Source organism: Leucoraja erinacea, chromosome 24 (genome assembly GCF_028641065.1).
Source record: "Leucoraja erinacea ecotype New England chromosome 24, Leri_hhj_1, whole genome shotgun sequence".
Lineage (NCBI taxonomy): Eukaryota > Metazoa > Chordata > Chondrichthyes > Rajiformes > Rajidae > Leucoraja > Leucoraja erinaceus.
The window spans coordinates 29,313,421-29,336,908 of record NC_073400.1 but is presented as its reverse complement, the minus strand read 5'-3'; the positions used below and the strand labels follow the sequence as shown (position 1 = coordinate 29,336,908).

General features: G+C 47.5%; 1 protein-coding gene across 2 annotated transcripts; it reads right to left on the bottom strand.

Moving 5' to 3' along the window:
• Positions 1-6,226: 6,226 nt before the first annotated feature.
• On the bottom strand, positions 6,227-22,768 carry LOC129708879 (EF-hand and coiled-coil domain-containing protein 1-like). Of its 2 annotated transcripts, none has more exons than XM_055654925.1 (7): positions 21,544-22,768; positions 14,388-14,578; positions 12,958-13,081; positions 11,888-12,050; positions 8,929-9,087; positions 7,984-8,053; positions 6,227-7,889 (listed from the first exon to the last, which is right to left on the bottom strand). In XM_055654925.1, exons 1-7 carry the CDS (start codon positions 22,554-22,556, stop codon positions 7,759-7,761), a joined length of 1,851 nt encoding a protein of 616 aa, XP_055510900.1. In that variant the 5' UTR covers positions 22,557-22,768; the 3' UTR covers positions 6,227-7,758. The 2 variants fall into 2 exon arrangements, with proteins under 2 accessions (XP_055510900.1, XP_055510901.1); XM_055654926.1 differs by having other exon boundaries at positions 11,888-12,047.
• Positions 22,769-23,488: the final 720 nt, after the last annotated feature.

Here is a 23,488-nt window from a genome sequence, read left to right as displayed (position 1 = left end):
TACGGTGCCAGAGACCAGGGTTCAATCCTGACTATGGGTGCTGCCTGTATGGAGTTTGTACATTCTCACTGTGACCGCGTGGGATTTCTCCAGTTTCCATCCACTCTCCAGCGATGTACAGGTTTGGAGGTTCATTGGCTTTTGTAAAAGTGTAAATTGTCCCAAGTATGTAATATAGTGCTAGTGTGTCGGTGATCATTGGCCGGCACAGATTCTGTGGGCCGAAGGGCCTGTTTTGTGCACGGTACCTCTGAAGTCTAAATAATTAGGCCATTCAGCCCATCAAATCCTACTTTGTGGTGACAACCCAAGGTCACAGCGAACCATCGGCTCTAGAGGGCGGCGTCTTGGTTTTCGAGGCGCTAGTCGTGGGGTCGATACCTGATTTGGTATTTAAGGCCAGGCAACGCCCGGGTCCTTGGAGGAGTAGGGAGCTGTATTAGAGAGATTAAACATGTCTAGTGCCACAACTCGAGTCCAACTAGTCTTTGGCTGGACTCCTGCGAGTCCTCGCTACAACTTGGCCATTCTACTTTTCCCTCTCAACCCCATTCTCCTGCCTTCTCCCCGTAACCTTTGACGCCCTGACAAATCAAGAACGTCTCCAGCTCTGCTTTGAATCTCCATCTCTCTGCTCTCTTAAGTAAATTCCCACGATCCACTGGCATAACGTTGAAGAAAAAAAAGATATCCACCGATATCGTGGCTAAAAGTTATTCTTCAATTAACTTTACATGAAATGGATTACTCAGTCATTATCATGTTGCTATTTCTGGAGACTTGTTCGGTATAAAATTGGCTGAATACATTGCAATCCCAACCACAGTCCAAAAATATGTCATTTGCTCTAAAGAACTGTGGGACATAACAGATGCAATGTAGATGTGAGTCTCTTCATCTGTCCGAAGAATGGCACTGTAAGGCAGCAGCTCTACCACGGCACCACGGTGCTGCCTCTAATTTGAAGCAATAGTAGTGAGCTCCAACGATGATGTGGCCAAAATACAGACCTCATTGGTAAAAGTACCATGTGATAGAGGTTAGACAAAAATGCTGGAGAAACTCAGCGGGTGAGGCAGCGTCTATGGAGCGAAGGAAATGGGCAACGTTTCAGGTCGAGACCCTTCTTCAGACAGACGGTTTCGACCCGAAACATTGCCTATTTCCTTCACTCCATAGATGCTGCCTCACACGCTGAGTTTCTCCAGCATTTTTGCCTACCTTAGATTTTCCAGCATCTGCAGTTCCTTCTTAAATCCCAGGTGATAGAGGATATTCATCTTGGGGCTGACACAGCAAATTCAGCAGCCTAGGATGTAAGGAAGCAGGGGCAGTGACTGCATAATAGATCACAACCTTCAACAAACAGAAACTCTAAGTAATTTTAAATACATTCTGTAAAAATAGGTGGACAAGGTTAAAATATGGTCGTAGAGTCATACAGTGTGGAAACAGGTCCTTTGACCCAACTTGCCCACACTGACCAACTACCACCTCTGGCAGCTTGTTTCCATACACCCACTTTCTTCTTCTTCCTAGGCCTCCTTCGGCCAAGTCAAGTCAAGTCAAGTTTATTTGTCACATACACATACGAGATGTGCGGTGAAATGAAAGTGGCAATGCTCGCGGACTTTTGTGCAAAAGACAAACAACAAAACAACCAAACAAATTATAAACACAATCATAACACACATATTCTTTTACATAATAAATAATGGAAGGAAAAACGTTCTGTAGAGTTAGTCCCTGGTGAGATAGGTGTTTACAGTCCGAATTGCCTCTGGGAAGAAACTCCTTCTCAACCTCTCCGTTCTCACTGCATGGCAACGGAGGCGTTTGCCTGACCGTAGCACCTGGATGACCATGGGTGGCTCCAGGGTTCTATTCCCTATATGGAGCACGCCTGTGCGTGACTTTGTTTAACGTGGGGAGACTGGTGCACAGACAGCCACCCCACGGTCCTTGACACATCTGGGTCAGGATCCAGTGGCATGGAGTCCAAGTCGACCGGACTACCGACTACCCTCTGTTTAAAAGAGTAACCTCTCAAGTTCCTATTAAATCTTTCCCCTCTCACCTTAAACCTATGCCCTCTGGTTGTCGATTGCCCTATTCTGGGCAAGAGACTCTGTGCATCTACCCAATCTACTCCTCTCATGATTTTGTACACATCCAGACGATCACCCCTTATCCTCCTGCGCTCCAAGGAATAGAGTCCTGCCCTGCTCAACCTCGCCCGATACCTCCAGCCCTGGCAACATCCTCGCAAATCTTCTCTGCGCCTTTTCCAAATGAATTCATTCAAATGAATTGAGAGTAATTATTTGCCAAAACATATTTGCACACTGCCCTGATCAAAAGATCTCAAAAGACCACAAAGGAGATAAAACCACAGTGCACGAGTCAACAGTCTTAGTGGTAGCAATCTGGCTTCCAAATCGATAAGTTGTGGTTTGTAGCCTTGCTTAAGCAATGCTCTTGTCCAACTGCAGCTGCACCAGGACTTTGAAAGAGCAACCAACTGAGTCTTGTTCCTAAATACTTCCCTGAGGCTCCTTGTTTATCAGCCCTGTTTCCTTTTAAAATTGAGTTTAATTTAGTTTAGAGATACAACTGGAAACAAGCCCTTCAGCCCACTGAGTCCGCACTAACCAGCAATAGACTAGTCTAGTTTAGTTTAGTTTAGAAATACAACCCGGAAACAGGCCCTTCGGCCCACTGTGTCAGTGCCAACCAGTCATCCCGGCACACTAACATTATCCTACTTACTAGGGACAATTTCTTGGCGTGGATAGATTTCCTCGCTGGGAGTCATAGAGTCAAACAGGGTGGAAACAGGCCCTTCGGTCCAACATCTCCTCACCGACCAACATGTGCCATCTACACTAGTCTCACCTGCCTGTGCTTGGACCATGTCCCTCTAAACCTTTCCTATCCATGCACCTGTCTAAATGTTTGGGATATTCCCTGCATCTTTGAAGGTATGTTTAGTTTAGTTTAGTTTACATATACAACATGGAAACAGACCCTTTGGCTCACTGATTCCACACCAACCATTAATCACCTATTCACACCACTTATCCCACTACACATGGGGGCAATATCCAGAAACCAATTGCCCTACAAACCTGCACGTCTTTGGGATGTGGAAGGAAACCGGAGCACCCGGAGGACACCCACATGGTTTGATTTGGGAATTTATCCTATGGAGTTCGAAGACAAATTCACTCAAATGAAACTAATTTACCTTTGCATAATCAAAGTCAAAGTGATACACGAGCTCAGTGTGGAGCAGATTATCACAGTCCCAGTAAAGAGCAAAATCAGGCCAGCATATCCTAATGAGCTTCACCAGGCCTATGTACTGTATGTAACCCGGTTAAAGCCTGATGTTTTCCTTGCGAGCTTTAGTGGATTTGACTCTGCTGGTCTTCAGTTGTGATCAACGTCACCCATAGTGCTGGCTGACAGCTGTCGAAGCATCTCGCCGTCAAAGCAAGCTTCATCACCCCCAAGGTGTTAGTATGACGTGATAGCTGGCCGCAGATGAATTGCATTAAAGGGCAGGGAGCTGAGGAGAAACAACCAAACTAAGGCCATTCACCAGCTGGGGATTCCTGTTCTGAGTTATTCGGCGATCGTGTGGCACAGTGGCGCAGCGGTAGAGTTGCTGCCTTACAGCGCCACAGTACCGGGATTATCCTGACTACGGGTGCTGTCTGTGCAGAACTAGTACGTTCTCCCTGTGAGGGTGTGGGTTTTCTCCAGGTGCTCCGGTTTCCTACCACACTACAAAGATGTACAGGTTTGTAGGTTCATTGACTTCGGTAAAAATTGTAAAATTGTTTCTAGTCTTTGTCCAATAGTGCAGGTGTAGGGGGGGGGTCGCTGGTCGGCGCCGACACGGTGGGCCAAAGGGCGTGTGTTCACACTGTATCTCCAAAGTAAACTATATCCTGCCTCTCAGCAATGATGATGCCGTTTGTTTGCAGAGTTTTGTTTAAGATACAGCGCGGAAACAGGCCCATCGGCCCACCAGGTCCGCACTGACCATCGATCTCTAGTTCAATCCTACACATTGGGGAGAATTTACAAACCTGCACGTTTTTGGAATGTGGGAGGAGACAGGAGCACCCGGAGAAAACCCACGCGGTCACAGTGGAAACGTACAAAAGCCACACAGGCAGCACCCGTAGTCGGGATCGAACCTGGGTCTCTGGCGCTGAGGTAGCAGCTCCCCTGTGTCACCTTCCTGGCTCCTAGTAATCAGTTCTGGCTCTGGGGATCAGTCGATGACAGATTTTTGTATGAGGACACTATTTTTAGCTTAGAAGCCAAAGTGCTGGAATAACTCAGCGGGTCAGGCAACATCTCTCAAGGACATGGGTAGGTGACGTTTTGGGTCGAGACCCGTTTCAGAGATCTGCTAAGTTATTCCAGCACTTTGTGTTCTATGCAAGCTTCCAGCATATCTGCAGGTTCTTGCGCCTTTTATGTTTAGCTTGTTGAAGTTCTTTTGCCCAAATCTTCCCAACTTCACCTTCTTTTGAACATTGACTCCTTGTTGACTAATAGTTCCATAAGTCTTCAGTGTTCTCCTAGTCTCACATAAACAATGACCACAGTGCCTTGTCTACAGACGGCACAGTGGCACTGCGGTGGAATTACTGCGTCACAGCGTGAGACCCGGACTACGGGTGCTCTCTGTACAGCGTTTGTAAACGATCACCCCGTGACCACGTGGCTATTCTCCAGGTGCTGCAGTTTTCTCCCACACTCCAAAGACGTGCAGGTTTCTAGGTTAATTGGATTTGGTAAAATTGTAAATTGTCCCTAGTGTGTAGGATAGTGCTAGTGTAGTTGAAGTTTAGTTTAATGTCACATGTACTGAGGTACAGTGAAAAGCAGGTACGCAAAAATGCTGGGGAAACTCAGCGGGTGCAGCAGCATCTATGGAGCGAAGGAAATAGGCAACGTTTCAAGCTGAAACCCTTCTTCAGACTGATGGGGGTGGGGGGGGGGGAGTGGGGGGGGCGGGGAGAAGAAAGGAAAGAGGAGGAGGAGGAGCCCGAGGGCTGAGGGAGAGATAGGAAGGGGAGGAGACAGCAAGGGCTAATAAAATTGGGAGAATTCAATGTTCATGCCACCAGGATGCAGACTCCCCAAGCGGAAAGTGAGGTGCAGTTCCTCCAATATCCGGTGCTGCTCACTCTCACCATGGAGGAGACCCAGGACAGAGAGGTCGGATACGGAATGGGAAGGGGGAGCCACCGGGTGGTCAGGTTGGTTAATGCGGACTGAGCGGAGGTGTTCGACGAAACGATCACCAAGCCTACGCTTGGTCTCACCGATATAGATCAGCTGACATCTAGAGCAGTGGATGCAATAGATGAGGTTGGAAGAGATGCAGGTAAACTTCTGTCGCACCTGGAACGACTGATTCTGTTGCATGTAAAATTGTCCCTAGAGTGTGCACGTTAGTGTATAGCGGTGATCGATGGTCGGTGCGGGCTCGGTGGGCCGAAGGGCACATTTCCACGTTGTAACACTGAAGTAAACTAAAGTAAAAACATGGATATGCAAGTGAAATGAACAATACATAGAGACATAGAAAATAGGTGCAAGATGAGGGCCATTCGGCCCCTCGAGCCTGCACCGCCATTCAATATGATCATCCCGAATCAGTACCCCGTTCCTGCTTGTTACCCATATCTCTTGATTCCGTTATCCCCAAGAGCTATATCTAACTCTCTCTTGAATACATCCAGGGAATTGGCCTTCACTGTCTTCTGTGGCAGAGACACCTCAGCCCAAGCTTGCTGCAAACCTAAACCACACTCACTGGCTTTCAGTGTGAGATATCAGGGTCAATTGTCTGAATGGCAATTACCTTCTCCCTGCCTTCTCCCCATGACCCCCGACATATTATATATTCTTTGCTAAGTAAACCCGTCCACCCACACTGTGCGATCAATGGAACATGCATCTTATTCCAGATTAGCACCTGCATTAATAGTGGGCTTCAACCACCAGTGGGCAACAGTTGCTGTTAAAAATAATAATTCCTTGTGCAATGTTTAACAGTAACAGGTCCAGGCAGCCAGTGTGAAACAGTACCATGAACACATGGATAAAAAGACGTTGAGAGTTACGCAATTGCAGAAATGAAAACTGTCGTTTGCAATATGAAGCCAGCATTTGTTTATGGACCAATGAGGAATTTAACGTATACGACTTTATTTCAGATACTTTACAGCGCCATTTTCAATGGATGTTTTCAGTCAAATAATATAGAACATTAATTGATGGTAGTTCTACCCAAGATCTAAGCTTATGATCCTGTGCTTATCCTTCAGTGAAGATAGGCATAAAGTGCTGGAGTAGCTCAGCGGGTCAGGCAGCATCTTTGGGGAAAAAAAGAATAGGTGATGTTTTGGAGGCCAAATCACTGGATGGATTTAAGAGAGAGTTAGATAGTGCTCTCGGGGCTAGTGGAATCAAGGGGTATGGGGAGAAGGCAGGCACGGGTTATTGATTGGGGACGATCAGCCATGATCACAATGAATGGCGGTGCTGGCTCGAAGGGCCGATTGGCCTCCTCCTGCACCTATTTTCGATGTTTCTATGTTTCTATGGGTCGAGGCCCTTCTTTCTTCACTCGACCCAAAACGTCACCTATTCCTTTTCTCCAGAGATGCTGTCTGACCCGCTGAGATACTCCAGCGTTTTGTGTCTATCTTCAGTGTAAACCAGCATCTGCAGTTCCTTCCTACACATCTGATATTTCAGTTCCGTTCTGAATGATGAAGAGGCTGCACCTTTTGAATTAAACCATCATTGCTCTCCTTTTGAGAGTCCCAACCCAAAACGTTGTCGGTCCACAGATGTTGCTTGAGTTTATCCAGCACTTTGTGTCATGCTCATGATTCCAGCATCTGGAGTGTCTCACATCTCCAGATAAAAGCATAATCAGTCTGTTTTGATGGACAAGATGCGGAAGGCAAAGAACGGCCCATCTTTCCAGTGTCTTTACCTCCCTTCACTCTCGATCAGATTGATAGAAACAAGTCAACCAGTTATTCTTTCTCCTCCAGAGATGCTGCCTCACCCGCTGAGTTACTCCAACACTTTTTGTCTATCTACCCATTGTAACATCTTACTGTGCAGAATATTTTTATTCCCATTTCCCTACAAGACAGACTGAAAAGTTCATCCATAGCTACAAAGTTCATTTGGATATCATCAGATTTTGCAGGTCCTTTCATTAGCCGTCCCTATTTAATATTGTGTGGGACACGAAAATGTTTGGCAGATTCTCTCCCTCGGAGATAAATGTTTGGGGAAATCTCCACGGCAACATGAAATGGACAATCCTTATAGTTTGGATGTTAGGGAATAGCATCTTTCTGGCCAACAGCGAACCTTTTGTGTGCTTACATCCCCAGTGGCTTCTGATTATTGAGCTTAGTTTAGCTTAGTTCAGTTCATTGCCATGAGTACAGATGTACAGTGAAAAGTTTTTGTTGCCTGCTAACTGGTCAGCGGAAAGACTATACAAGATTTCAATCGAGCTGTCCACAATATTCAGATACAGAATAAAGGGAATAACATTCAGTGCAAGATAAAGTCCAGTAAAGTCTGATTAAAGATAGTTGGGGAGGTCTCCAATGGGGTAGATGGGAGCTCAGGACCGATGTCTAGTTGTTGATGGGATGGTTTGGGTGAGGATTAAGGTCGGAGCTCCACGTTCGTCCATAACTAACATGTTATCACCAAGGAGGTTTTCAAGACTTGTTGACTTTCTCTTCGGGATGAATCTTTGCCCAGTAGCTCGCACGACACCAACTCTTTATGGAGCACATTCAACATGTCCAAGGAGGCCATTGTCCCTGGCAAAGCAAGAAGTGTTTATCGTTAACTATGATAGAAAGTAAATGTGCTATTTCTCCATTTCCAACATGACACACTGCTGTGGCCACTCACCATGTCCAGTTTGGTAACAGGCACCCAAAGTGCTCAATAACATCTTTCCCAAAGCTCGTCTGGATATATTCTGTTGGCAAAATGAAGAGAAAGAGTGAGTTAGTGGGGCAGCTCTTTGAAGGATGTGCGATCAGGCATTATGTGAACTCATTAAAACTGGCCTTGGGTTCAAAACAGAATCACTTGTCCAACAGCGAGGAAAATGATCGGTTTATTCTGAAGGTTAGGATTCACAATCTGCCAGCACTAATGAGAAATGAAATGTCCTTCAGCATAGGAACCCAAACTGCCCGAGACCCAACTCCCCTCTGAAGGATTTAATCGAATCCCACAGACGAGTATTACATTGCGTTAATGGCGCAGAGATTCTTCTGAAAAATATAAAATTCTTAAGGGATTGGACAGGCTAGATGCAGGAAAAAATTTCCCGTGTTGGGGAAGTCCAGATCCAGGGGTCACAGTGTAAGAATAAGGGGTAGGCCATTTAGGAGGAAGATGAGGACATTTTCTTTCACCCAGAGAGTTGTGAATCTGTGGAATTCTCTGCCACATGAGGCAGTGGAGGCCAATTCACTGGATGCTTTCAAGATAGAATCAAATATAGAGCTAATGGAATCAAGGGATCTGGGGAGAAGGCAGGAACGGGGTACTGATTTTGGATGATCAGCCACGATCATATTGAATGGCGGGGCTGGCTCGAAGGGTCGAATGGCCTCCTCCTGTCAAAGTCAAAGTCAATTTTATTCGTCGCTTACACCTGAAGGTGCAGTGAAATGAATTTGCCAGCAGCGATACACTTAAAAAGAACACACAATACACAATAAGATTCAACACAAACATCCACCTCAGCATTCTTCACTGTGGTGGAAGGCACAAAGTTCAGCCAGAAAATCCTGCACCTACTTTATATGTTTCTATGTCTCTGGGAAGGTTGGAGATAATTACCAGCAATCGCAGTTGTTGCAGAAGCTGGAGGACATCGGTCAGCTTCTCCTCGACCAGCGAGAGCCTCACGCGGTCCGCTTCCACCATCTGCACCTCCATCCGCAGCATCTCCACCTCCTCCCCTTTCAGCTGAAGCTCCTTGGTCATGGAACAAGCCAACTGCAAGAAGAAGCGGTGCAGCTCAGATCAGGACTGCGGTCATAGAGTTAGAGAGTGGTGACGGCACTGGGCCTGTGGCCACTGGAGTTTTAGAAGGACGAGGAGGGACCTCATTGCGACTTACCAAATAGTGAAAGGCCTGGATAGAGTGGATGTGGGGAGGATGTTTCCACTAGTGGGACCGCCTAGGGTGGGAGGACCAGAGGCCACGCCCTCAGAATAAAAGGACGTAGCTTTAGAATGGAGGTGGAGGAATTCCTTCAGTCAGAGGGTGTTGAATCTGTGGAATTCATGGCCATAGAAGGCTGTGGAGGCCGTCAACAGATATTCTTACGGCTGAAATTCTTGATTAGTGGTTATGGGGAGAAGGCAGGAGAGTGGGGTTGAGAGGGAAAGATAGATCAGCCATGATTGAATGGTGGAGTAGACTTGATGGGCCCAATGACCTAATCTGCTCCTATAACTATGAACAGTCATAAAGCACAGAAACAGGCCCTTTGGCACAACTTGCTCACACTGACCAACATGCCCCATCTATAACTAGTTCCACCTGGGTGCGTTTGGTCCTTATCCCTCCAAACCTGTCTTAGCCATGTACCTGTCTAAATGCATCTTCAATGTTGTGATAGTACCTGCCTCAACTACCTCCTCTAGCTGCTAGTTCCATACACCCACCACCCTTTGCGTAAAAAAGTTGACCCTCAGGTTCCAATTTAATCTTTCCCCCCCTCACCTTAAACCTTTGATCACTGGTTCTTGCGACCCCGACTCTGGGTAAAAGGCCACACATTTACCCAATCTGTTCGTGGATTTGAAGTAGAAGTTCCTCATGGAGAGCACGAAAGGTGCCATTGGGAAGAAGGTAGAGAAGCCTGTGACCTCCAGGTTCAGGAACTGTTTGAACAATTCTCAAAGGGGGTCCCAACCCAAAACGTCACCTGTCCATTCCATCCACAGATGCTGCCTGACCTGTTGAGTGCCTCTATCGCTTTGTGTTCCAATTCCAAGGTATTTACTTCCAGTCCTAAGCTCAAGAATTCCATCTGAGCTCCTGCTATTCACTAAAAAAGGGTTGGCGAGTCAAGATCAATGGAAGTTTAAAGTTTAATATATTGTCTGGTGTACCGAGGTACAGTGAAAAGCTTCTTTGTTGCTTCTATCCAGTCAGCAGGGGGGTTGCATACACGGTTAGAATCTTGCACAGTGTACAGATACATCATAAAGGGAATAACGTTTAATGCAAGACAAAGCCCAGTAGCGCCCGATTAAAGATAGCTTGAAGGTCTTCAATGAGGTAGATAGTAGCTCAGGACCATTCTCTAGTTGGCGAGAGAGTGGTTCAGTTGCCTGATGACTGCTGGGAAGAAACTGGCGCTGAATCTGGAGGTGTGCATTTTTGGATGTGTTTTCGAAAGACCTGGGGAATCGAGGGTTATGTGAACTGGAGTTGAGACCTGGGGCAAATCAGCCATGATCCAATTAAATGGCGGGGCTGGTTTAGGCGGCCAGGGTGACCTATTCTTGCACCTTTTTCCATGTGTACCTGTGGCTGTCAGACTTCCAATACACGGCGGTAGAGACGCTGCCTTACAGCGCCGGAAACCCGGGTTCGATCCTGACCACGGGTGATGTTTGTACGGAGTTTTTACTTTCTCCCCGAGACCTGCGTGAGTTTTCTCTGAGATCTTCGATTTCCGCCCACGATCCAAATGACATGCAGGTTTGTAGGTGAATTGGCTTTGGTGTAAATGTAAAACATGCCGCTAGTGTGTTTGAGAAAGAACTGCAGATGCTGGAAAATCGAAGGTACACAAAAAAGCTGGAGAAACTCAGCGGGTGCAACAGCATCTATGGAGCGAAGGAAATAGGCAACATTTCGGGCCGAAACCCTTCTTCAGACCCCAGTGTGTGTGTGTGTGCGTGTGTCGGGCAGTGTTGCGGGGATCGCTGGTCGGTGCGGACTCGTAGGGCCGAAGGGCTGTATCTCTCTGTATCCGCGCTGTATCTCTAAAACCAAAATAAAAAAAAACAAAAACACAGCCTGCAGGATACACACTTCTAGGAAGCACAACCCAGCTGTGTTGCTCTGATAAGCCAGAGGGCAATGTAAAGGAGGCCATTTGAATGCCTGACATTGAATGCAGAGTTTAACAAAATCACTGACTACTGGCGTTGACACACATTGAGCAAATAAAGACACGAATTCAGGCGATCAAACTGAACACAGATGTGTCGAATCATGTCTGAACAAGACAGTTTGTTTCTCATAACAACCGCTTGCAGTTTTGTATAAAATGTTTAGTTTAGACGCATAAAAGCTGAATCTTATCTAACCCCAAACTATTTGTTGAACAAATTAATCTCACCCTAAACCATTTGAATCTTTCACAAAGCTCGTCTTAATATATTCTGTAGGCAATCTGAAGAGTTATCTATAACTCTCTATTTAAGAAGGAGCTGCAGATGCTGGAAAAATCGAAGTTAGATAAAAATGCTGGAGAAACTCAGCGGGTCTATGGAGCGAAGGAATAGGTGACGTTTTGGGTGGAGACCCTTCTTCAGACTGAAACGTCACCTATTCTCCAGCATTTTTTATCCGCCTTCTATATCTCTCTATATATCACTGTCTTTCCCTCTGGTTTCCCCGACTCTCGATCTGAAGAAGGGTCTCGACCCGAAACGCCACTTTTTCCTTCTCTCCAGAGATGCTGCCTGACCCGCGGAGTTACTCCAGCTTTTTGTGTCTATCTGCGGGTCTATGTGCAGTTCCCTCTGCACATGCCTCGAACGCCGTCCCTACCTGCTCCACGTCAGCCCGCAGTTTTGTCACTTGTTGCTCCTTGTTCTCCAGTTGCGCTGTGAGATCCACTCCCCTCTCCCTGGAGACCACAACGCCTCTGCCTTGGCGACGGCCACTGCCGTTACACGAGAGCAATCGCCGTAAGGTGCTGCTGGGACTGCTACTGAAAGCGAGATAGATTTAACGTCAAGACTTACGAGGATGTTTTTGCAGGACTCAAGGGCCTACCTACCCTGTCCCACTGTGCGAGTTCATTCCAAGAGCTCTCCCGAGTTTAAAAAAAAATCAAACTCGGGGTAAGCACGGAGAATGAACGCAGCGGGTACGTCGGAGCTCGGGGACGTCTCTTAGCGGCTCGTAACGCTAACGGCAGTTACTAGGGCAGACTCACTAACGGCAGGTAAGCTCGGGAAGACTCGTGAAGATTTTTCAACATGTTGAATAAATGTCCACGAGAGCCCCGAGTACCGACCAGTGGCCATTACCGTAAATCTCCGAGGTTGAATCAGGGCAAACTCCGGAGAGCTCTAGAAATGAACTCGTACCGTGGGACAGGGCACAGCAGGGAGCGGTTGAGCAGACTCGGAGTATATTCGCAGGTAGACAAAAGTGCTGGAGAAACTCAGCGGGTGCAGCAGCATCTATGGAGCGAAGGAAATAGGCAAAGTTTCGGGCCAAAACCTTTCTTCAGACTGATATCTACACTATATTCGCAAGTGATAGGAGCAGAATTAGGACATTTGGCCCGTCAAGTCTACTCTGCCATTCAATTGTGGGGGGGGGGGGGGGGGGGTGGGGGGGGGGGGGGTGGGGGGGAGAGGGAATGCATTGTCGGTATCTTCTACTTTACAGCGAGTGGACGCGAGGGTGGGGATAATGTCGAACTAGTATGAGCGGGTGATCGCTGGCCGGAGTGGACTCGGTTGGCCGAAGGTCATGTTTCAATGCTGTATCTCCAAACTGCACTAAGATCAGGGGAAACTCTGCTATCTAAAGGACACATAAAAGGAAATTCAGGGCGTAGTTTTTTCCTTGGAGTTTTTTTTTAAATCTGTGAGAATCTCACTCACTCCGCACTGCTACAGCCGTCTCCACTCAATGCCGGCATTGGACAAGGTTGTTCTTCCGAACCTCTCTCCTCTTCCTCGTCAGAAGCAGCCCGACCCTCCACTGCCCTCAGCAGCCGGTCCTCGCCTGTGTAGAGAGCAGGTTAGGGTGAATGTAGACACAAAATGCTGGAGAATCTCAGGGGGACAGGCAGGGTCTCTGGAGAGAAGGAATGGGTGGCGTTTCGGGTCGAGACCCTTCTTCAGACTTAGAGTCAGGGGACAGGGGAAACGAGACATACGGAAGGGCAAGGTGTGAAAACGAGAGGACGAAGAGGACGAAGCTCAGTGAAAATGTGGAATAGATTAAGGGGAAGACGACAATGAGGCACATAAAGTAAAATGTAATCAGGAGGACAGTCAAGCTAGTCGGAGAACGAGGGGGGGGGGGGGCAGGAGAGAAAGGGAAAGCAAGGGCTACTTGTAGTTTTCCTCAAATGCTTTCCTCGAGTCCAATCGGACTTGGTCCCAGCCAGGAATTATCTCAATACTATTAATGGCATTAAGGTTTTGAGATATCAGACAGCAGTGGATGCCACAGTAGCACCAGCTGGTAGAGTTGCTGCCTCACAGCGCCCGAGACTGGGTTCGACCCTGACTTCATGGAGCTGTCTATGTGGAGTTTGCATCCTCTCCTTGTGACCACACGGGTTTCCTCCCACATCCCAAAGACATGAGTGTTTGTAGGATAATTGTCCTCTGTTAATTACCCCCTAGTGAGTAGTTTAGTTTAATTTAGAGATACAGGGCAGAACCAGGCCCTTCGGCCCAACGAGTCCACACCGACCAGCGATCCCCGCACATTAACGCTATCCCACACTCACTAGGGACTAGTAGGCAGTGGATGATAAAGTTGGGTAACATAGAACTAGTGTGATCGGATGATCGATGGTTGACAAAATTGCTGGAGAAACTCAGCGGCTGAGGCAGCATCCATGGAGCGAAGGAATAGGTGACGTTTCGGGTATAGACCCTTCTTCAGACCATCGATGGTCAGCATAGATTCGATGGGCCGAAGGACCCATTTCCATGCTGTATCTCTAAACAATGACTGACAACAGAATGATTTTGTACATTATCTCACTGTTGCCACCCGTCCTTTGGATGTGGGATGAAGCCGGAGCACCTGGAGAAAACCAACGTGGTTACAGGGTGCAAACTGCAGGGTGCTCCAGTTTCCATCCACGCTCCAAAGACGTACAGGGGTGTAGGATAATTGGCTTCGGAAACAATGTGAATTGTCCCTAGTGTGTGTAGGATAGTAGCGGGGTACAGGGTGATCGCTGGCCAGCGTCGACTCGGTGGGCCAAAGGGCCTGTTTCCACGCCGTATGTCTAAAGACCAAAGTCTTTGTCTGCTAAGTGAGATAATGTTTCCCTCATTGCCGCAATCACCTCCATTGCAGGAAGAAGACTTCATCTGCGGTCCGCAGTAAATCCCGGTCTCCATGGCTGATTCCGCTTTCCCGGCCGGAGATATCCGTGCTTGATGCTGGATCGGACTCGGACTGCATGTCCCGGGCTTCCGGGCGTCCTGTGGAGGGTTCCCTGCAGCCGATACCACATTGCTCTGATCCCCTTGTGATCTAAGTGAACGAGAAGAAACATGGAAACATAGGTGCAGGAGGAGGCCATTCGGCCCTTCGAGTCAGCACCGCCATTCATGGCTGATCATCTAAAATCAGCACCCCGTTTCTGCTTTTTCCCCATATCCCTTGATTCCTTCACCCCTCAGAGCTAAATCTAACTCTCTCTTCAAAATATCCAGTGAATTGACCTCCACTGCTGCGTGTGGCAGAGAATTCCATAGATACACAATTCTCTGGGTGAATTTCTTTTTCCTCATCTCAGTACCAAATGGCCTACACCTTATTCTTAAAATGTGACCCCTGGTTCTAGTCTCCCCGGAGAAAGGGTGCTGTCAGTATTGCATCTATTGTGCTTGAACATTGGCTATGATACTAATTTAGTATTATTGTAGTACTAACTTACTATTGTGTAGGAAGGAACTGCAGATGCTGGTTTAAAACGTAGACACACAAAGCTGGAGTAACTCAGCAGGACAGACAGCATCTCTGGAGAAAAGGAATGGGAGATGTAGTGGGTCGTTACCCTACTTCAGACATAATATTAATATTAGTGCTCAGTATTAATTTAGTATTAACTGTTGTGCCTTCCCGAGGTGTTGTGGGCCTAACTCAATGAAACACTAATGAATCAGAGAGAGATTGAGCAGGCTGTGACTCTATTCCCTGGAGCGCAGGAAGATGAGGGATAATCTTATAAAGGTGTACAAAATCATGAGGGGAATAGATCGAGTAAACGCACAGAGTCTCTTGCCCAGAGTTTGGGAATCGAGGACCAGAGGACATAGGTTTAAATGAGGGGGAGGATGATTTAATAGGAACCTGAGGAATAACATTTTCACATGAAGGATGGTTGGGGTATGCAATAGGCTGATGGAGGAGGTGGTTGAGGCAAGGCTTATCGCAACGTTTAAGAAACATTTGGACGGGTACTTGAATAGGACAGGTTTAGAGGGATGTGAGTGGCCAAACACAGGCAGGTGGGACTAGTGTAGAAGGGACATGTTAGCTGGTGTGGGCAAGTTGGGCTGAAGGGCGTGTTTCCACACTGTAAGACTATGACTCTATAACTCATGTCTTTCCTTTACTGCAGTGCAGCATTAAAAAAAAGTAAGGCTTGCATTAGTCAGGAGATTGTCATCTATTTGTGAGTTGCCTATTTCATCTATAAGTGAGACATCTACTTGTTCTATCAGGATTGAGAATCTCAGCTGCCTCAGAGTGGATATTAACAGATGGATATGTGTGGGAAGGAACTGCAGATGCTGGTTTATGCTGAAGATAGACATAAATTGCTGGAGTAACTCAGCGGGACAGGCAGCATCTCTGGAGAGAAGGAATGGGCGACATTTCAGGTCGAGACCCTTCTTTAGACTGAAAGTCAAGGGAGAGGGAGAAACAGCGATTTGGAAGGGTGAGGTGTGAAAAGAGAGATCAAAGGGGACGATGATTAAGAAAAATGTAGAGTAGATTGTTGTCAGCTGGGGAAGTTGACAACGATGCATATGAAGATAAAATTTAATCAGGAGGACAGTTAAACTGGTCGGAGAACTGGGATTTAGGAGGGCTGGAGAGAGTGGGAAAGCAAGGGTTATGAACTTAGATAAGTTAATATTCATACCGCTGGGTTGTAAGCTGTCCAAGCGAAATATGAGGAGATGTTTCTCCAATTTGCGTTGGGCCTCATTCTGACAGTGGAGAAGACCCAAGCCAGAAGGGTCTGTGTGGGAATAGGGGGGGGGTTAAAGTGTTTAGCAACCGGGAGATCAGGTGGGGCTAGGTGGAGTAAGCGGAGGTGTTCAGTGGAACGATTGCCGAGCCTGCACTTCATTGCTGCCAGCTAATGATGTGTTACAAGCTGCTGTGGGCTTGCTGTAAAGCAGCCGTCGATGTTCGCACAAACCTGTTGGAAAACACAAAGGAGGTGGAAGATTTCACTTGAAAGACACATGTGATGACTTTCATCGCAGTATTGTTCATGGGGTTATAAGAGATGCACAAGTCCCTTAGCAGCTGCCTTGTTCAAAGATGAACCTCACAATACAGACTGATTGCCATTTAATGCATGCGTGCATGGTAGAACGAGCATTGATTCACTGGATTAGATCCATTCAATTATTTTCAATTTCATCATGTTCTTTATTTCACTGTACACAATTCATTATAGAAACATAGAAAATAGGTGCAGGAGTAGGCCATTCGGCCCTTCGAGCCTGCACCGCCATTCAATATGATCATGGCTGATCATCCTACTCAGTATCCTGTACCTGCCTTCTCTCCATACCCCCTGATCCCTTTAGCCACAAGGGCCACATCTAACTCCCTCTTAAATATAGCCAATGAACCGGCCTCAACTACCTTCTGTGGCAGAGAATTCTGCTGAAGGTAGACACAAAAATGCTGGAGTAACTCAGCGGGTCAGACGGTATCTCTGGAGGAAAGGAATGGGTGACGTTTCGGGTTGGAGCTTCCCGACATCAGTCTCCACCCGAGACTGCGAGCTCCTCGATGTTGAAATCTGCGGGCCACGGTTGGAGCGTCGATCCCAGGCAAGGGGTCGCAGGCCCCGATGGTAAGTCCACGGCCCCGCGGTGGGGCTCAAAGTCAGTCTCGAGCAAGGCCGCCAGCTCCATGATGTTAGGCCGCAGAGCGACCGGAGATACGATCCCGAAAACAGTCGCATCTCCGGCAAGCTAAGAGATCGAAAAAAAATTCCCCCGACCCGCTTCCCCACCCCCCACATAAAACAAACCAGAGAACTTTAACACGTACATTTAAAACGCACTAAAAATAACAAAAAATACGAAAATACAGACAGAATGTTGGTGAGAATGAAAGATATGCAAAAAAGTAATGATGATAAAGGAGACAGGCCATTGTTAGCTGTGGGTTAGGTGAAAATGAGTCAAAGATAATGAAACTCATCAAGATGACTTTGAACCCAGTGCACGACTTGGGTGGGGGAGGAATTGAGAGAGAGAGGGGATGCAAGGGTTACTTGAAGTTAGAGAAATCAATATTCATAATGCTGAGTTGTAAATTGAAACATCACCTATTCCTTTTCTCCAGATATACTGTCTGACCCGCTGAGTTACTCCAGCATTTTGTGTCTATCTTCAGTGTAAACCAGCGTCTGCAGTTTCTTCCTCCATATTTCATTCTATTTTGCTATTCCCCCACACAATTACATTTGATCCCTCAAATTAGCACCACTAGAAAATGATTAGTCAGGAATTTGCAGCTAGCGAGATTTACTAGCTTATTGTTTTTTTTAAATAATATGTTACATGATTTAATGATATACATGATTATCAGGACTGTTAGCAGCTGCAAGTAACAAAATTTTATCCTTCAATTTAGACAGGAATTTGCAGATAGCGGAGAAGGGGTTTATTGATCTATTGATTTTTTTTTGTTTATTATGTTCACAAATTATAGGAGCAGAATTAGGCCATTCAGCCCATCAAGTCTACACTAGCATTCAATCATGGCTGATCAGTCTTTCCATCTCAACCCCGCTCTCCTTCCTTCTCGCCATAACCCCTAACACCCGTACTCATCAAGAATCTGTCAATCTCTGCCTTAATAATATTGATTTGGCCTCCACTGCCGTCTGTGGCAATGAATCCCACAGATTCATCACCCTCTGGCTGAAGAAATTCCTGCTCATCTCCTTTCTAAAGGTACGTCCTTATATTCTGAGGACATTTTCTCACTAGACCAGGGCGGCTGTGGTGTCGAAGCAGTAGAGTTGCTGCCTTACAGCGCCAGTGACCCGGGTTCGACCCCAATCATGGGTGCTATCAGTAGGGAGTTTCTACATTCTCGATACAATACGATACGATTAGAACTTTATTTATCCCAGGAGGAAAATTGATTTGCCAGCAGTCATAAAAACACAAAATACATGAAATATGAAATTAAAGCGATGAGTGGAAAGAATTGGGGATGTGCAAAGATTGTGGGGTGGAGGGGGGGGGGGGGGGGGGGGGGGGGGGGTCAGTCTTGGTCTACCCCATGACAGAAGGGGGAGGAATTGTACAGTTTGATAGCCACAGAGAAGAGGAATCTCCTGTGACGGTCTGTCCTGCTGGTGGAACCAGTCTGTTGCTGAAGGTACTCAGGTTGGCCAGTGTGTCACAGAGGGGGTCAACTGTATTGAGGAGCATCCTACCCTCAAAGACCATCTCCCATGAATCCAACTCCATCCCCAGGGTGGAGCCAGCCTTCCTGATGAGCTTGTTGATCCTGTTGGCGTCTGCAGTCTTCGCCCTGCTGCCCCAGCACATGGCAGTGAAGAAGATGGCACTGGCTAGCTACCACCGATTGGTAGAACATCTGCAGCATCTTCCTGCAGATGTTGAAGGAGCGGAGCCTTCTCAAAATGTACAGCCGGCTCTGTCCCTTCTTGTAAACTCCAAGGTCTTGAGACAGGTTTGTAGGTTGATTTGGCTTTGGTTAAAAATTGTAAATTGTCCCTAGTGTATAGGATAGTGCTGGTGTATGGGAATCGCTGGTCGGCACGGACTCGGTGGGCTGAAGGGCCTGCTTCCCACGCTGTATCTCCAAACTAAACTTAACCTGAGCCAGCGTAGAGCTGGTTCCGTGTCTCTAGAAAAATGTAAGACAAGGGAGATAGCTACGTTTCCAAGTAATTGAATTTTCTTTATAATTAATTGAATTAATATCAAAGTATTTAATCATTAACGTGCGTTAATTCAATTGAAACATATTTAACACGAGTCAATAATCATTAACATAAGTAACCTACACTCTCTCTATCCTACACTCTGGGGACAAGTTACAGGAGCCAATTAACCTACAAACCTGTAGGTTTTTGGAATGTGGGAGGAAACCGGAGCATCTAGAAGCAACCAACAGGGTCACAGGGAGAACATACAAACTCTGTACAGGCAGCACCCATAGTCACCCATTGAACCCGGGTCTCTGGCACTATGAGGCCGCAACTCTGCCAGGGGCCCCTGTAAAATTGCCCCAATGGATTGGATGAGAAAATGAGACAACAGAACAAATGTGAATGGGTGAACAATGATTGGAGTGGACTCAAGGGCCTGTTTCAATGCTGTATCTCTAATTTTTTAGTTTAGTTTAGAGATACAGTGCGGAACCAGGCCCTTCGGCCCAACGATGTCAAGTTAAACTATTCTCCTCTGTCTGCACATGATCCAAACCACCCTTGTTTCTTTTGTATACAGAGGGTGGTGGGAGCTTGGTGGTGGAATACACTGTCAGGGGTGGTGGTGGGGGCAGATCTGATCTGTACATTTAAGAGGCTTTTAGACAGACACATAGATATGCAGAGAATGGAGGGATATGGACCACATGAAGGTAGATGAGATTAATATATCTTAGCATTATGTTCAGCTGAAAACATTGTGGGCCCTAGGTCCTGTTCCTGTGTTGTACTGTTCTATGTTCTGTACATTGGAGAAGTAAATCTGCCACCCTTACCCAGGCTGGCACAGGCATCTTGGGCTACAGGACCTGTTCCTGTGCTGTGCTGTTCTTTAGACGTTAGAGATACAGCATGGAAACAGGTCCTTCGGCCAACCGAGTCCATGCCAACCAGCGATCACCTGTACACTAGCACCAACCTCAAGGGATGATTCTACAATTTTCAGAAGCCAATTAACCTACAAACCCCGGTGGACGTTTGGAATGTAGGAGAAGACCGATGTTCCCGATGTTCCCGAAGCCCAGAACAAGGGGTCACAGTTTAAGGATAAGGGGGAAGTCTTTTAGGACCGAGATGAGAAAAGCATTTTTCACACAGAGAGTGGAGAATCTCTGGAATTCTCTGCCACAGAAGGTAGTTGAGGCCCAGTTCATTGGCTATATTTAAGAGGGAGTTAGATGTGGCCCTTGTGGCTAAGGGGATCAGGGGGTATGGAGAGAAGGCTGGTACGGGATACTGAGTTCGATGATCAGCCATGATCATATTGAAGGGCGGTGCAGGCTCGAAGGGCCGAATGGCCTACTCCTGCACCTATTGTCTATGTTTCTATGTTTCTAAGACCAGCGCACCCGGAGAAAACTCACGCGGTCACATGGAGAACGTACAAACAGGTTTGGAGTGGAAAAGCAGGCGTGACGATCCTTGGTCGAGAACAGATCTGATAGAGGTGGATAGGACCTGGATGAGTGGAACCCGAGGAAATATGTTCCCATTAGGAGGTGGGTCGAGGACCAGGAAGCACAATTAAAAAAGCAAGGCAAAAGATACAAGGCGGAAATGAAAAAAAAAACGTTTACGAAGAATATAGTTGGAGTCATACAGTGTGGAAACAGGCCCTTCAGCCCAACTTGCCCATGCCAACCAACGTGTCCCAGCTATGCTAGTCCCACCTGCCTGCATTTGGCCCGTATAGCTCTAACCCTGTCCTATCCATGTACCTGTCCAAATGTTTCTAGGCGTGGCAACAGTCCCTGCCTGGACTACCTCCTCTGGCAGTTCGTTCCATACACCCACCACCCTTTGTGGGAACAAAATACCCCTCAGATTCCTATTATGTCATTCTACCTTCGCCATGAACCTATGTCCTCTGGTCCTCGAATTATGGTCGTTGTGATCTGAAATGGACGATTGGGCATGTCGGGCCGAGCGGCCCGTTTTACCCTTGCCCCGTGCGTGGGCTCATCTCTCCTGTTAGCGGGAGAGTCTCGGACAAGACGTCATATGTCAGAATTAAAAGACGGGAGACGAGAAGTCACAGTTTTAGTCAGCGGGTGATGAATCTGTGGAATTCTGTAGTTCAGGTCAATGGATATTTTGAAGGCAGAGATATATAGATTCTGGATTAGTACAGGTGTCAGGGGTTATGGGGATAAGACAGGAGAATGGGGTTAGGAGGGAGAGATAGGTCAGCCATGATTGAATGGCCGAGTGGACTTGATGAGGCCGAATGGCCTAACTCTGCTCCTATCACCTATGACCTCGCACTGACCTGCACCGTTCCAGTTCTTCGACTCTTCTCTGTAGGACGGGGATCCGTTTGGCCTCGGCTTCCAGCAGCCTCACCTTCTCCAGGGCATCCAGTAGCTGGGATCTCGCCCTCTCCGCCTTCCTCCTGACTTGGGCCAGGCAGCCTCGGAGCGTGGCCACCGACTGCTCCCAGCGGGCTAGCAAACCGTGAGCCCGTTTCATCTCCTCTTCCAGTTGCTGGTTGAACCTCATGGCCTCCAGGATCTGCCCGTCTCTCGATTCCCTGATCAGCTGCAGTTCCCTCAGCACGCTCCTGAACCCCGGGCAACCGCGCACCGGCGTCTCCCTCCGCTCAGGAGGCTCCTTCCCCGGGCAGGTGTAGACCTTCTGCAGGGCGACTTGGAGCGCCAGGCACCGCGCGTCGCTGCCTTGGAGAGCGCCCCGTAGATCCTCCACCAATTCCCGCAGGCTGGCGTTCTCCAACTCCAGGGCACTGGGACTCGCCTCCCCGTCTCCAGCGGGATTCGGTCCAGGCTGGAGATCAGGACCGGACCTCCCGAGCACCTGGCTCTCTCCCCAACCTTTGGAGAGGTCGAACGAGACGCACTTCTTCTTTCTCCGCCGCCTGGGACATCGCAAACGGATTTGTCTCTCGATGTGCTCCGTCTCCTTCCCCACCGGGAGCCTCCCAGCGTTTTCGCCGGCTCTCCGGTGGAAATAGCCGCAGAGCCTGGCGTGGAATTGGCGGAAAGTGACCGCGTCTGGTAGCCCGCTCAACAAGGTCTGCCCCTCTTCGTCCCGCACCAAGTCCAACACGGAGCAGAGCAGCCGAAAGTCCTCCGCCGAGACTAGCCCGTCTCCCTGGTAGCTCAAGTGATGGAAGATCTCCTGCAGGTACTGGTCGGCCCCAGTCGCTAGCACCACGATCTCGTTGTCCTCCTGAGCGCCATCCGAGCCGAAGTAATGGGTCAGGGCGCCAACTATCCAAGCGCTCCTGCGGGCCGGGCGCGCCAGCGGCTCCGAGCAGCACCACATATCCTTAGACCACGGCCGTCAGCAGATGCGGAGGTCGCATTAAAACCTTCCCAATTACAGCCACCAACCTCAATGGAGCGCAGGTTGATACAAAACTTTAAAAAAAAATTGTTAAAATTAAATAAAATATTCTATACTTATGTCAGTAGATAAGGAGGTCGCGTTAAAAATGTCCCAATTGCTGCCACGAACCTCAACGGACCACAGGATGATTGGAAACGTTATTTTTGTTTTAAAGAGTTACAGACTTTAAGAAGTTAAAGTTTTAAAATAAGTATTTTAAACGTAAAAAAAAAGACTTAAAGGAGGTTGTGTTGAAATCTTTTTTTCTTCTAAGTTCAAAACTTTAATACATTTATTTTAAAACTTTAATAAGTTAAAGTTTTAAAATAAATCTTTGAAACGTTAACAATAAGTTGATCTCCTTGCAATTTCCGAGACTGCAAATTTTTGCAAAAACAAAACACAAGGTACTGGAGGAATTCAGCGGGTCAGCTACAAACTTCGCAAAAAAAACACACACACAAAGTGCTGGAGGAACTCGCGCCGGGAAGGAACTGCAGATGCTGGTTTAAACCGAAGATAGACTCAAAATGCTGGAGTAACTCAGCGGGTCGGGCAGCGCCTCTGGAGATAAGGAATAGGTGGCGTTTCTTGTTCAGGACCCTTCTTCAAACTGAGAGTCAGGGGGAAGAGAAACTCGGTGGGTCAGGTAGCCTCTGTGGGGAGGGAATGCACAGGGCAACGTTTCTGGCCAGGACCCTTCTTCAGATTCTTGCTGTCGTATACACAAAATGCTGGAGTAGCTCAGCGAGACAGGCAGCATCTGTGGAGACAAGGAACGGGTCTGCTTGCTGTTACAATTTGCAGTCTCAAGTCGCAGTGGTCCCCTCTGCGTCGGTGTTAGTGCTGGTCGGGAGCGGTTTAACACA